This window comes from Acinonyx jubatus, chromosome A1 (assembly GCF_027475565.1).
Source record: "Acinonyx jubatus isolate Ajub_Pintada_27869175 chromosome A1, VMU_Ajub_asm_v1.0, whole genome shotgun sequence".
Lineage (NCBI taxonomy): Eukaryota > Metazoa > Chordata > Mammalia > Carnivora > Felidae > Acinonyx > Acinonyx jubatus.
Window position 1 is genome coordinate 170,797,354 of NC_069380.1, and position 15,220 is coordinate 170,812,573.

General features: G+C 37.9%; 1 protein-coding gene across 8 annotated transcripts in view; it reads right to left on the reverse strand.

Moving 5' to 3' along the window:
- Nucleotides 1-15,220, reverse strand: part of NSD1 (nuclear receptor binding SET domain protein 1) — a 146,059-nt gene that overhangs the window by 58,480 nt on the left and 72,359 nt on the right. For all 8 annotated transcript variants that reach the window (XM_027035480.2, XM_027035525.2, XM_027035534.2 and 5 more), the window contains 2 exons: nt 13,757-13,929; nt 8,885-11,456 (listed from right to left, as the gene is read on the reverse strand). In XM_027035480.2, the coding sequence (XP_026891281.1) occupies nt 8,885-11,456; nt 13,757-13,929 (2,745 nt within the window). The remainder of the gene's footprint in view (nt 1-8,884; nt 11,457-13,756; nt 13,930-15,220) is intronic.

Here is a 15,220-nt window from a genome sequence, read left to right on the forward strand (position 1 = left end):
GCTATCAGCACAGTGGCTGCTTCAGATCCCCTCTCTCTCTGCTCATTCCCAGCTCATGCTCTCTCTCAAAAATAAACATTTAAAAATAAATAAAAGACAAATGACCATAAAAAATAACTATAATTTAAAAACTACGTTGAGGGAGGGCATGCCTGGGTGGCTCAGTGGGTTGAGTGACTTTGGCTCAGGTCAGGATCTTGCAGTTCTTGAGTTCCAGCCCCAGTCAGTCTCTGTGCCGACAGCTCAGAGCCTGGAGCCTACATCAGATTCTTTGTCTCCCTCTCTTTCTGCTCCTCTCCCATTCGTGCTCTGTCTCTCCCTCTCAAAACATAAACGTTTAAAAAAAAGAAATTAAAAAAAAAGAATTAACGCCAGGGTGCCTGAGTGGATCAGTTAAGCATCCAACTTTGGGTCAGGTCATGATATTGCAGTTCATGGGTTTGAGCCCTGCACTGGGCTCTCTGCTGTCAGCACAGTGGCCACTTTGGATCCTCCGTCCACTCCCCTTCTCTCTGCCTGTCCCTTGCTCTCTCTTCAAATAACTAAAAATAAAAATAAAAATAAAAATAAAAATAAAAAAGAATTAATGCCAAAATTTCTCAAACTCTTCCAAAACACTGAGGAGAGAATATTTCCAAATTCATTTTATGAAGTGAGCATTACTCTAATGCCAAAGCCAGACAAATATACTTAAAAATTAAAAAAAGAAAAATTTAACCAATATTCCTTATGAACATTGCTGCAAAAATTCTCACAAACATTAGCAAACTGAATTCAACAGAGCACACTGAAAGGATTACACACCATGACCAAGTGGGATTCACCCCTGGGATAGAAGGATGGTTCAACATATTTTTAAAAAAAGTAATAAAGACATTAACAAAATGAAAATCACATGACCATCTCAACTGATGCAGAAAGGGCTTGACAAAATCTAACACCTTTTCTTCTTTTTTTTTTAAAGTAAGCTCTAGGCCGAACATGGGGCTTGAACTCATGACCTTGAGCGAGTCGGACACTCCTCCCAATACTTGTTCCTTAGAAAAACATTCAACAAACTAGGTAGTCACATATGTAAATCCGTGTGGGGGCTGTGTGTGTGTGAGAGAGAGAGAAAATAGCATATATTTCATATATGAAAATACCATAACATGATATTCTATCATAGAAACTGAAAGCTTTTTCTCTAAGAGCAGGAACAAGGCTAGGATGACCACTCTTGCCACTTCTACTTAACACAATACTGAAGTCCAAACAAGAGCAACTAGGCAAGAATTAGAAATAAAAAACATCCAAATTGGTAAGAAAACAGTAAAATGGTCTCTGTTCACAGGTGACATGATCTTACATGAAGAAAATACTAAAGATTCCACCAAAAAATAAAAAAATTACCAGTTAAGAATAAACAATTGCATAAAGGTGCAGTATACAAAAATCAACTTTTAAAATCAGTTGCATTTCTAAACACTAATAATGAACAATTCAAAAAGCAAATTAAGAAATCAATCCCATTTACAACAGCATGAAATAGAATAAAATATTTATGAATAAATTTAACCAAGGACATGAAAAACGTATGCACAGATGATTACAAACACTGCTGAAATTAAAGACAAATGGAAAGATTCCCACATTCATGAACTGGGAGATTTAATATTGTCAAAATGTTCATACTACCCAAGAGTGATCTTCAGACTAACTGCAATTGCTACCAAAACCCCAAAGGCATTTTTTGCAAAAACAGAAAATAAAATCCGAAAATGCACATGGAATCTTAAAGGACCCCATAATAGCCAACAATTATGGAAAAGAACAAACACATCCTGTTTTCTAAATATATTACAAAGCTACATTACAATATGATATTCCCATAAAGACAGACATATAGATGACTGGAACAGAAAGGAGAGCACAGAAATAAACCCTTAGGTGTAAGGTCAAATTCTTTTTGGCCAGTATATTAAGACTACACAATGAGGAAAGGGTAGTCTCATCAATAAATGGTGCTGGGAGGGGCGCCTGGGTGGTTCAGTTGGTTAAGCGTCCGACTGCGGCTCAGGTCATGATCTCACGGTTCGTGAGTTCGAGCCCCGCGTCGGGCTCTGTGCTGACAGCTCAGAGCCTGGAACGTGTTTCAGATTCTGTATCTCCCTCTCTCTCTCTCTCTGACTTCCCCCATTCATGCTCTGTCTCTCTCTGTCTCAAAAGTACATAAACGTTAAAAAAAATTTTTTTTTAATAAATAAATGGTGCTGGGAAAAGTGGGTATTCACATGCAAAAAAGAAAGATGGATCTTTATCATGCACTACATACAAAAATTAACTCAAAATTATATCAAAAACCTAAATCTAAGATCTGAAACTATGAAACTCCAGAAGAAAAGGAAATAGATTCAATTCATAAATGAAATGAGCAATTTTTTCTTTGATAGGACATCAAAAGCACAGACAACAAAACCAAAAAGACAAATTTGACTACATGAAACTTTTTTCTACAATTTTCTGCACAGCAAAGGAAACAACTAACACAATGGAAATACAACCTACAAAATGAAAGAAAATATTTGCAAACCATATATCAAATAAGGGGTGATCACCCAGATTAAACAAATCAGTTAACAAAGGAACAACCCAACTCAAAAATGGGCAATGGACTTGGAGAGACATTTCTTCAAAGATATACAAATAGCCAATAAGCATATGAAACAATGCTCAGTATCACTAATCATCAAGGAGATGAAAATCAAAACTAGGAGACATCAACTTACCCCTGTTAGGATGGCCACCATTAAAAAATAAGTAACAAGTACTGAGGATGTGAGGAAACTGGGACACTAGTGCACTGTGCACTGTTGGTAGGATTATAATATGGTACAGCCACTATGGAAAACAGTATAGTTTCCTCAAAATATTAAAAATAGAATTCTATGATCCGTTCCAATTCTGGCATGTATTTAAAAGAATTGAAAATGTGATCTCAAAGAGATATGTATTTGCACATCCATGTTCAATGCAGCCTTATTCATGACAGTCAAGTTATGGAAGAACTTAAATGTCCAATCTCAAATGTCCACTGATAGATGAATAGATTAAAAAAATACATGTTATGTACATACAATGAACTATTATTCAGCCTCAATAAAGATGGGAATCACGTCATGTGCTAGATTATGAATGAATCTTGAAGACATTATGCTAAGTGAAATAATCCAATCTCAAAAAGACAAATACTACATGATTCCATTTATAGGAGGTATCTAAAGTAATCCAACTCCTAAAAACAGAAAGAGAATAGTGGTTGCCAGGGGATGGGGGAAAAAGGGGAAAAACGGGGAGCTGCTGTTCAAGGAGTATAGCTTCAGACATGAAAGATGAAAAAGTTCTAGAGATCTGTTGTACAACAATGTGCATACACTTAATACTGTAATGTATATATGGCACTTGTTCAAAAGTTAAATCTATGTATTTTTCACAATAATAATAACCCATTACTACATTTTAACCAAAAGAACCAAACACCAAAGTACCACATATTGTATGATTCTATTGACATGAAATGCACAGAAGAAACAATGGCCTTGAATGATAACTGGATCAGATGAACTTGACAGATATATTCAGAACTTTTCATCCAGAAACAGCAGAATATACATTCTTCTCAAGTGCACATGGAACATTCTCCAAGACACAGGTATAAATGTCTGTGCACAAAATTCAGGAACACCCAAATATATAAAACAATCACAAACATAAACAATCTTATTGGTAATAATGTGGTACTTGCAGGGGACTTTAATACTCCACTTACAACAATGGACAGATCACCTAGACAGAAAATCAGTAAAGAAACAATGGCCCTAAATGATACACTGGGCCAGATGGATTTGACAGATATATTTAGTATTTTCTTCCTAAAGCATCAGAATACACATTCTTCTCCAGTGCACATGGAACATTCTCCAAGATACATCACATACTGGGTCACAAAGCAGCCCTCAATAAATATAAAAGAATTAAGATCATACCATGCATATTTTCAGATCACAATGCCATGAAACTTGAAATCAACCACAAGAAAAAATTTGGAAAGCCTCCAAATGCATGGAGGTTAAAGAACATCCTACTAAAGAATGAAGGGTCAAACAGGCAATTGAAGAAATTTAAAAATATATGGAAGCAAATGAAAATGAAAACACAACAGTCCAAACACTTTGGGAGGCAGCAAAGGCAGTCCTAAGGGGAAAATACATTGCAATCCAGGACTATCTCAAGAAACAAGAAAAATCCCAAATACAAAACCTAATCGCACACCTAAAGGAAATAGAAGTAGAACACAAAGAAACCCCAAAGCCAGCAGGAGAGAAATAATAAAGATTACAGCAGCAATAAACAATACAGAATCAAAAAACAAAACAACCACACACACACAAAAAAAACAAACAGTAGAACAGATCAATGAATCTAAGAGCTGGTTTTTTGAAAAAAATAAACAAAACTGATAAACTCCTAGTCAGACTACTCAAAAAGATGACCCAAATAAATAAAATCATGAATAAAAGAGGAGAGATCACAACCAACACCACAGACATACAATCATTAGAAAATACTATGAAAAATTATATGCCAACAAACTGGACAACCTGGAAGAAATGGACAACTTCCTAGATACCCACATACTACCAAAACTCAAACAGGAAGAAACAGAAACTCTGAACAGACCAGTAACCAGTGAAGAAATTTAATCAGTTTTATCAAGAATCTCCCAACAAATAAGAGTCCTGGGCCAGATGCCTTCCCAGGGGAATTCTACCAGACATTTATTTTTTTTTTAATTTTTTAACGTTTATTTATTTTTGAGACAGAGAGAGACAGAGCATGAATGGGGGAGGGTCAGAGAGAGAGGGAGACACAGAATCTGAAACAGGCTCCAAGCTCTCAGCTGTCAGCACAGAGCCCAACGCGGGGCTCGAACTCACAGACTGCGAGACCATGATCTGAGCCGAAGTCGGACGCTTAACTGACTAAGCCACCCAGGCGCCTCTCTACCAGACATTTAAAGCAGGGTTAATACCTATCCTTCTCAAGCTGTTCCAAAAAACAGAACTGGAAGGAACACTTCCGGAGTCATTCTATGGAGCTAGCATTACCTTGATTCCCAAAGCAGAGACCCCCACTAAAAAGGAGAATTGCAGGCCAATATCCCTGACAAACATGGATGCAAAAATTCTCAACAAGATATTAGCAGACCAAATTCAACAGTATATTAAAAGAATTATTCACCATGATTAAGTGGGATTCATTCCTGGGCTGCAGAGCTGTTTCAATATTTGCAAGTCAATCAATGTGATACATCACATTAATAGAAGAAACGGTAAGAACCATATGATCCTGTCAATATATGCAGAAAAAGCCATTTGACAAAATACAGCATCCTTTCTTAATAAAAACCTTCAAGAAGTCAGGATAGAAGGAACATACCTTAACATCATAAAAGCCATATATGAAAAGCCCACAGCTAATCTCATCCTCAACGGGGAGAAACTGAGAGCTTTGCCCCTGAGGTCAGGAACACGACAGGATGTCCACTCTCACCACTGTTGTTTAACATAGTGTTGGAAGTCCTAGACTTAGCAATCAGACAACAAAATGAAATAGGGCATCCAAATTGGCAAAGAAGAAGTCTAACTTTCACTTTTTGCAGATGACAGGATACTCTACATGGAAAACCCGAAAGACTCCACCAAAAAGCTGCTAGAACTGACACATGAATTCAGCAAAGTCACAGGATACAAAAATCACTGTACAGAAATTGGTTGCATTACTATACACCAACAATCAAGCAAAAGAAAGAGAAATCAAGAAACCGATCCCATTTACAATTGCACCAAAACCATAAAATACCTAGGAATAAACCTAACCAAAGATAAAAAATCTGTATGCTGAAAACTATAGAAAACTTATGAAAGAAACTGAAAAAGACACAAAGAAATAGAAAAACATTCCATGGTTCATGGATTGGAAGAACAAATATTGTTAAAATCTCAATACTACCCAACGCAATCTACACATTCAATGCAATTCCAAACAAAATTGCACCGGCATTCTTCTCAAAGCTAGAACAAACAATCCTAAAATTTATATGGAACCACAAAAGACCCTGAGAAGACAAAGTAATGTTGAAAAAGAAAATCAAAGCAGGAGGCATCACAATCCTGGACTTTAGCCTCTACTACAAAGCTGTAATCATCAAGAAAGTATGGTATTGGCACAAAACCAAACACATATATACCAATGGAATAGAAAAGAGAACCCAGAATTGGACCCACAAATGTATGGCCAACTAATGACAAAGCAGGAAAGAGTATCCAGTGGAAAAAAGACAGTCTTTTTAGCAAATGGTGCTGGGAGAACTGGACAGCAACATGCAGAAGGATGAAACTGGACCACTTTCTTAAAGCATACACAAAAATAAACTTAAAATGGATAAAGACCTAAAGACAGGAAACCATCAAAACCCTAGAGGAGAAAACAGGCAACAACCTCTTTGACCTCAGTCACAGGAACTTCCTACTCAACACGTCTCTGATGGCAAGGGAAATAAAAGCAAAAAGAATTACTGGGACCTCATCAAGATAAAAAGCTTCTGCAAAGGAAACAATCAAGAAAACTAAAAGGCAACTGACGGAATGGGAGAAGATATTTGCAAATGACATATCAGATAAAGGGTTAGCATCCAAAATCTATAAAGAACTTATCAAACTCAGCACCTGAAAAACAAATAATTCAATGAAGAAATGGGCTGAAGACATGAACAGACACTTTTCCAAAGAAGACATCCAGATGGCTAACAGACACATGAAAAGAAGTTCAACATCGCTCACCATCAGAGAAATACAAATCAAAACCACACTGAGATACCACCTCACACTGGTAGAGTGGCTAAAATGAACAACTCAGGAAACAACAGATGTTAGCGAGGATGTAGAGAAAGGGGAACCCTCTTGCACTGTTGGTGGGAATGCAAACTGGTGCAGCTGCTCTGGAAAACAGTGTGGAGTTTCCTCAAAAATTAAAAATAGAACTACCCTACGACCCAGCAATAGCACTACTAGGAATTTATCCAAAGGACACAGGAGTGCTGATTCATAGGGATACTTGTACCCCAATTTTATACCAGCACTTTCAACAATAGCCAAATCATGCAAAGAGCCCAAATGTCCATCAACTGATGAATGGATAAAGAAGATGTGGTTTATACATACAATGGAATACTATTTGACAATGAGAAAGAATGAAATCCTGCCATTTGCAACAACATGGATGGAACTGGAGAGTATTATGTAAAATGAAATCAGTCAGGGGCGCCTGGGTGGCGCAGTCGGTTAAGCGTCCGACTTCAGCCAGGTCACGATCTCGCGGTCCGTGAGTTCGAGCCCCGCATCAGGTTCTGGGCTGATGGCTCAGAGCCTGGAGCCTGTTTCCGATTCTGTGTCTCCCTCTCTCTCTGCCCCTCCCCCGTTCATGCTCTGTCTCTCTCTGTCCCAAAAATAAATAAAAACGTGGAAAAAAAAAATTAAAAAAAAAAAATGAAATCAGTCAGAGAAAGACAGGTATCATATGTTTTCACTCATATGTGGAACTTAACAGAAGACCGAAGGGAAGGGGGAAAAATAGTTTCAAACAGAGAGGGAGGCAAACCCAGGAGACTCTTAAATACAGAGAACAAATTGAGGGTTGATGAGGGGACAGGGGAGAGGGGAAAATGGGTGATGGGCATTGAAGAGGGCACTTGCTGAGATGAGAACTGGGTGTTGTACGTAAACGATGAATCACAGGAATGTACTCCCAAAACCAAGAGCACAATTTATACACTGTGTATTAGCTAACTTGACAATAAATTATATTACAAAAATAAAAATAAAAAAATAACAGTCAGCATCAAAGTTAAAAAAAAAAAAAAAAGAAATGTACAGAACAGGCAAATCTACAGATTGGGGAGAAATGAAAGGAAATTAATAAAGGGTACAGTATTTATTTCTGGGTGATACAAATATTCCAAAACTGATTGTATTGACAACTGCACAAGTCTGTGAATATACTAAAAACCCCTGAAGTAAACTTTAAAATGATGGGATATCTCAAGGTATGTGAATTATATCTCAATAAAACTGTCAGAAAACAGAATCTACTGTGATAAAACAACTTTGAGAATTTTATGTTTAAGGATAGTCAGTGTTATCTTCAATAACTATAGTGTATAATATTGCATATTAATATTTTAAAAGACCATTTTTCTTCTGCTAAGGTTAAGATACCCTAGTACTTCAGTTTTCTTGTTGTTCTCAAATCTCATTACAGAAGGGAAGTTAAGACATCTTAAGGCCTTCGAGTAAGTACTACAGAATACTTTCTTTTTCCTAAAAGCACATGTCCCCTTCTGTCTACATAATATGTAGTAGACCTTCCTTAAATTGTAGTAAAGAAAGCCTATCATTCAATAAAATGTATTCACTTTCTCTAAACTAACAACTATGTTTAAATTTTAGGCTCAGAGCCTCTCAATTACCTAAAATGCCAGACTGAGTCTCCAAAAGTCCATAGATTTAAAAAGACAGGAAATGCCTTTTTAAAGACATTTCTTTAGTCTAAAAGCAAAAGTAAAAAAAGAAAAAAAAAGAGCTCTGGTTAATACATAATTTCTGAAAGTATACGGAAACCTGGTCGTAAAAATTCAGGACCTTCTACAAAAAGCCCTCCCTTCACTTCACATGATAAGTTTTTCTTCCCAATCTACCCTTCCTCCTTTCATCAAAAGAAACCACCTTCAGGAGGGTAACATTACCACCACTTCCTCTAGCCCTTTATCATACTCATGAATCCTTACCTGGTTCAGGGAGCTCAGGCTGGGGAGTCAAACTGGGAATTCCTGGCTCTTTTTCCATTTCCTCAATGCTGGCACTGGATTTATCACAAACATTCAACCGTGGCCCAACTGAATCTAAGCAGCTAGCATGATTTGGATCTGCCAGGGCATCTTCTAGTATGTTTGTCGAAGTAGGGGGTCTATGCTCTGGGAACTCATCCCCCTTCTTTACCGGGTCAGCTGGAAGCAAAACCCCAAAGGCACCCTCAGAGTTTTCTTTCTCCCTAAATCTGTTAGTGCGCTTACGAGGTTTGGTGCGCCTTTGGTTTAAACGCTGCCACCGCTTTTTAGGCACCGCTTGATTTACACCATTGGGTTCATCATTCTCACTGTTCACTTCAGTATCCAACTCTGGGCCTTTTCTGTTTTCAAAAGAGGGGCCTTTTTCAGGAATTTTATCAGGGTTAGACTGGTTGACTTTGTCATCAAAATTAACACTGGAAAAATGGGCACTGTCTTCACTTGTTAAATGACCCATTAACTGAAGGGGTTCTTCTTTACCAGGGTCTTCTAGTCCACCTCTTGAGCAGCCATTCTCTGAACCCCCACTTGGTCTGTCTCCCTGCAGTGCAGTCTCAAGAGTCACAGCTGGAAGTCGGTTCAGTTTTCTTTTGCGCTCTGTCTTTAAGGCTTTACGGTTTAATGTGTTCTTTCCCATCTGGGATGAAAAACTATCTCGCAATTTAGATGAAGGTTTTGATCGCCCACAGTTGCGCCTAGTAACACAGTTTGAACGACTTTTACCAGAAGCAGGGAGGTCTCTTCTGTCAGACACTAAGCTGGGGACAGATACAGACAACTCCCCAGACAGTGCAGAGTCACCCCCACTAGGGCTAGGACGGACTGGGTTCTGAGTGCCATCTCCATTTTTTTCTGAATTGTGAGTGGAGCTTCCTGAAACCAAGGCCTTAGAAGCAGCTACAGGACTACTGGTAGAACAGTCCCCAAGACCAGGACTCCGATAGGAAACCAAGTTTTGAGCAGTCATTAAGCGTTGCTCCTTGGTCTTACTATCATGCATATCTTTCAACATCATTAATAATGTACTGAATTTGTAGTCTGGTTCAATAGGTATATGATTCTGACCAGAGGCAGGAGAAAAGAGTAATGGTTTTGATGGCTTTGATGTTCCAGAGTCACTGACATCTTCACTTAAGGATCTATAAGAGAGTTCCTTCAACTCTGACAGAACGTGTTTCACCACTGCTGTTTCTATGTCATTTGAATCCCTGGTTTTCTCATGCATGTTGCTCAGTAGTTTTAGCCCATCCACTTTCCCACTTTTGGAAATGCTGGCCAAAGGAGAGCCTTTAGTATCAGAAGAGCAGCACTTCAAACTGCAGTCCTCATTTGTAACTGGAGATTCCACTACAACTGGATTTTCTTTATGTTTGCACTTTATACTTCGGATCTTGGGCTGTTTGCTTTTTGAATGTAACAGAGCTTGACTTGTAGCCCCACCTTTTATTAGGGAATTCTCACTGGAAATGCTTGATGGTGTGTTGAATTTTGGAGAGAAACCATCATTTCTAAACTCTGATTGGGGTTTGCGGATAAGAGTAGACACTTTAAGATCAGAGAGATTAACCTGAGATGTCTCAGTTCCAGGCTCTCCTGTCTTAGTACAATCCATTAAGTGGTCTGTATGTGAATTAGTAATGAGGGACTTCTGCTTTGCTTTTACCTTAGTGTTTGTGGCAGGATACCTAGTATACTTTACCTTTTCATTTTTCTGCACAGATAAAATGTTCTCTGTTCTATCAAAAGCATCTGTAATTTCAAGGACACTGTTATCAGATTCTGAACTATGATCTATGGGATCCAGATCACTGCTTCCATCATCAGAAGTGGTACAGATACTAATGGAATCACTGCGCTTTTCTTCATCACCTGCTCCAATATAACAGAGCTGTACTTTCGAACTACACACCAAACCTCTTTGGAGTTTTTTCTTTTCCCCAGAATGTTTAGAGATCAAGGCACCCTCAGACAAGCCCAGTAAAGAGTCACAATTTGAAGTCTCAAATTCTTTCTTTGCAGTGTTTTTTGCACAAGAAGAAAACAGGAAATTTCCTGGGGCAGTGCTGGACCCTGTGAGGCTGTTTGCTATCCTGGAAAGTTCATTAGAGGCCTGCTTATCAGATACATCCCCAGAAATAAAGTTTAGGCCAAGGTTCTCTGGAATCTTTCCCCTTCGTTCTTCCTTATGTGCTTCAAATTGTATGTGGCCCTTTTTCATACTAGTCCTTTTTGGATTATCAGAACTCTTTCTGGCTCGAGACTTAGCACAAGGCTTTTCCTTCTCATCTGCAGAATGTTCTGAGTCAAAAGCCAGAGATTTCAAGCAGCCATTAAGTAACAGGTCATGTTCTGATTCAGGATCATTTGTACAGTCCTCAAATGGCATGTCCTCCTCACTGTCCAACTTGATTGAACTGGTGACACATCTTCGGTTCTTCGACCCTTTGGGAACATCATACTGTTCAGCAAGACCAACACTGGCTTCCCATTTACTCAAAATTTTCTGAGGAACCTTAAATTTAAAGGAGAAAAAGATTGTAACTTATCAAAAAAAATGTGAAAGGGAACAGGGAGATTATCAGTGAAGACCTCTCAAATAAGCTTTTTCAAGCCTTATAATTTCTTCAAGGCACTTTTTGAAAAAAAAATTTTTAATATTCATTTATGTATTTCGAGAGAGAAAGCAAGCAGGGGAAGGGCAAAGAGAGGGAGAGAGAGAGAGAATCACAAGCAGGGTCTGCGCTGCCAGTGCAGAGCCCAATGCAGGGCTCAAACCCACTAACAGTGGGATCATATCTGACCCCAAATCAAGAGTCGGATGCTTAACCGACTGAGCCACCCAGGTGAATCAAGACACTTTTATGGTACTAGCCAGGTGGTTAGCACCCACTGCTCACCAAAAGCCTAACAAATGGGGGGACTCCTCAAAACTACTTCTACCATTAAGATCTATCGTTAGAGGAAAGATTAATCCTATACACCCTCCACTCTCCCATAAAATAAAGAATAAAAGAGTGGATCATTAATCAGGATTGCATTACTCATGCACATGACATTACTAAATCAAGGAATAATCAGACTCTTCCTACCTACCCCTCCACACTTTAAAATAAGGATTTATTTTCTTCCTGACTTATGAAGGTCAAGCACTTGCTCAGTTGTATAAAAGAAAAAGCAAAAAGCTAAAGAAAATGAACATGGAAAAACAAAGAAAGGTGAAATGAGGTCAGATCCACCCTAGGAACCCTAAATTTGAACTTCTGGTTATCACTAAGCCCTTTTATTTCTGGTGATGTATCTGATTGTTCTACATATGTTACATAAAATCTGAATTATAACCAAGCAGTCTCCTAGGCTTAATCATGTAGCCCAGAGACAACAAAAAACCTTGGGTATTACAGATGTTCCTTTCTTGATTCCTCACAACATGGAGACACTGATGCTCCATGCAATACACCTATTTTTTCAAACATTTACTTACCTCCTTGGCTTTATACAAGAGATATTAGGCAAGGTTCCAGTTATCAGCTAACTATACTTTAATACTTGTAACAGGGGTGTTTCACTGAGCATGTAAAAATTCAAGTCACTGGATAGGTAGCCTCCTCTTATAAAGCAATGAGCTGACCATCTAGTTTATTTTACACTCAAGTACACATTCATTAATTCTCATGACTGTGATAAGAATTAATCAACTTTCCAAAACCTGAAAGCCCTAGTGAACTATTTCACCTTCTAGGACTGACAATAAAGGAATAGTAAAAGAAATAAACCAAATTTTATTCAGCCAACGTTAACACAAATCATCAAGCAAATGGAAAAAAACAATGCTCTTTATTAAAATATTACTGGGGAGTGGGGGGGGGGGGGGGTGAGGGGGAACCCTGGGTAGCTCAAGTCGGTTAAGCATCGGACTTTGGCTAAGGTCATGATCTCATGGCTTGTGGGTTCGAGCCCCACAGTGGGCTCTCTACCATCAGCACAGTGCCCGCTTCAGTTCCTCTGTCTCCCTCTCTCTATGCTCCTCCACTGCTTGCACTCTCCCTCTCTCGAAAATAAACAAACATTAAAAAATTTAAAAAAAAGAAAACTGATTATGAAAATGCAACCTTAAGTGTCAACAACCACATACAAAAAACAAAAAACAGCATATGCAACACCATGGATGGAGCTAGAGTGTAACGCTAAGTGAAATAAGTCAGTCAGAGACAAATCCCCTAAGATTTCACTCATGTGGAATTTAAGAAACAAAAGAGCAAAGGGGTAAAAAGAGAAAGAGAGACAAAAAGAAACAGACTCTTTAAACTATAGAGAACAAACTGATGGTTACCAAAAGGGAGGTGAGCTGGGGGATGGATGAAATAGGTGATAGGGACTGAGGAGTACCAGGTGACTAAACAAAAACAAATAAACCCAAGACAACAAAGAAAAATGTTTGCAGCTTTACATTTCTCATTTTAAAGAGAAATAATTAATCCAGAGAGTGAGAAGTAGAGTATTTCATCTCAATGACCATGTTCTTCTTACAAAAGATATGACCAAAGAAGACTGGTCATGTTATTTTATACTATCACATCTAAGTGACATGGTAACAGTTATCTGAAATCCTTTCTCAAAAAAATCAAGTATAAATATTTGGAAGGCTAGCCCTATTTCATGCCTGCAAAAATTATTGCTTTCAGCTATTTTCTCACAAATATCCGATTACCAAAGGAAAGAACTTATATTTCAAAATATAATACTTCTTCCTTGCCTTCTCCCTGCCCACCACAAAAAAGACAGTTTGAGAGGCTTTTTTTTTTTTTCTTTTACCTTATGCCTATATCCTTTTTCTTTCTGCTTTCCTCTTCTCCTAAGAACAGGTAGCTCTTCAAATTGATGTCTGCCTTCAAACATGACGATTGCTTTTCCAGCCACCCAGGCTCTCTCTGAAGGGTCCCCAAAAGCCTCCACGTAGTACTGTCGATAGGGCCTCCGGTTTGAAACTAGATAAAGATAAGAACCAGTGTCATTGCTTTAAAAAGATGACTGTTCATCATCAAGAGAAGCGCCATGCAATTATTGCCAAAGAAATCTCTATTTTAAAAAAAAAGAAGAAGAAAAAGTGTTAGAAAACCTATAGAACAATCAACTCTAAGATAGGTCAGAAAGAAGGAAAATTTTAAATATTTCAATTCATGTGGCAAGAAAATGCCCAAGAGTTTCTGAAAGAACTTCAATAGTTTGGTCAGCTGATATACTATATATTCCAAACCTGTGAGAGATCGATTAGTTGTTAATCATAGAACAAATTAATATAGGAACCAAGTTCCCACTACCAACAATCTATAAAAGTCTTATACCCTTGTTACCAGAAAATACAAAGGGCATTTAATAAGACTCAGCACCAGAAATAAAATAATTAGTAAGAACTAACCACCAAACAAACTTTAAAACACTTTGCTAAAATATAATGGAGGGGAAAAAAAAAATTCTTCAACACTATGCCACATATGATATGCTAACATTTATGGAATGGGTACTCTTGACCAGGCACTCATTTACACTAGGTACTTTGCACAGAGTCTTAGTCCTCACAACAACCAACTCTAAGAAATAAGTAGTACAATCCCCATTTTATAGACACAGTAAGTAAATAACCTCAGAGAAGGCAAATTCAGAGTGAAACACTGGCTTTACAGAGAAAGCAGAACTTGATACTTCAAAATACTGAAATTAAAAAAAAAGCCCAAGAGCAATAAAAATAAAAATATATCCAGTTATTCTAGTTTCTAGTTTATTCTAGTTTCTTAGTTGTCCAAAATTCTAAGCATACAATTAACAACAACAAAAATACAGATCTTGTTCAGAAAAGATTATAAGCAAATTTACCTAGTATATGTATCTTCCATCCATACTTAACATTTTGACATTTTTCATAGCAGTAAAAAAAATCTCACAAAAGAAATATACCAGGACTATACAAGGTGTAATGATTTGTCTCTTTTTAGAAAAGGAAATCATCTAATATACAAATTCATTTATACAGGAACTCACAACTAATTCCCTTAACCATTTTTTAAAACACAAAAAATACAAACCTCTCTTTCAATAAAAAATAAGGAAAAGCCTACTTCCTTCAGAATAGAGAAGGGAGGGAGGGAGGGAGGGAGGGAGGGAGGGAGGGAGGGAGGGAGGGAGGAAGGAAGGAAGGAAGGAAGGAAGGAAGGAAGGAAGGAAGGAAGGAAGGAAGGAAGGAAGGAAAAAGAAAGAACAAACAGAGGGAGAAGGAGCAAG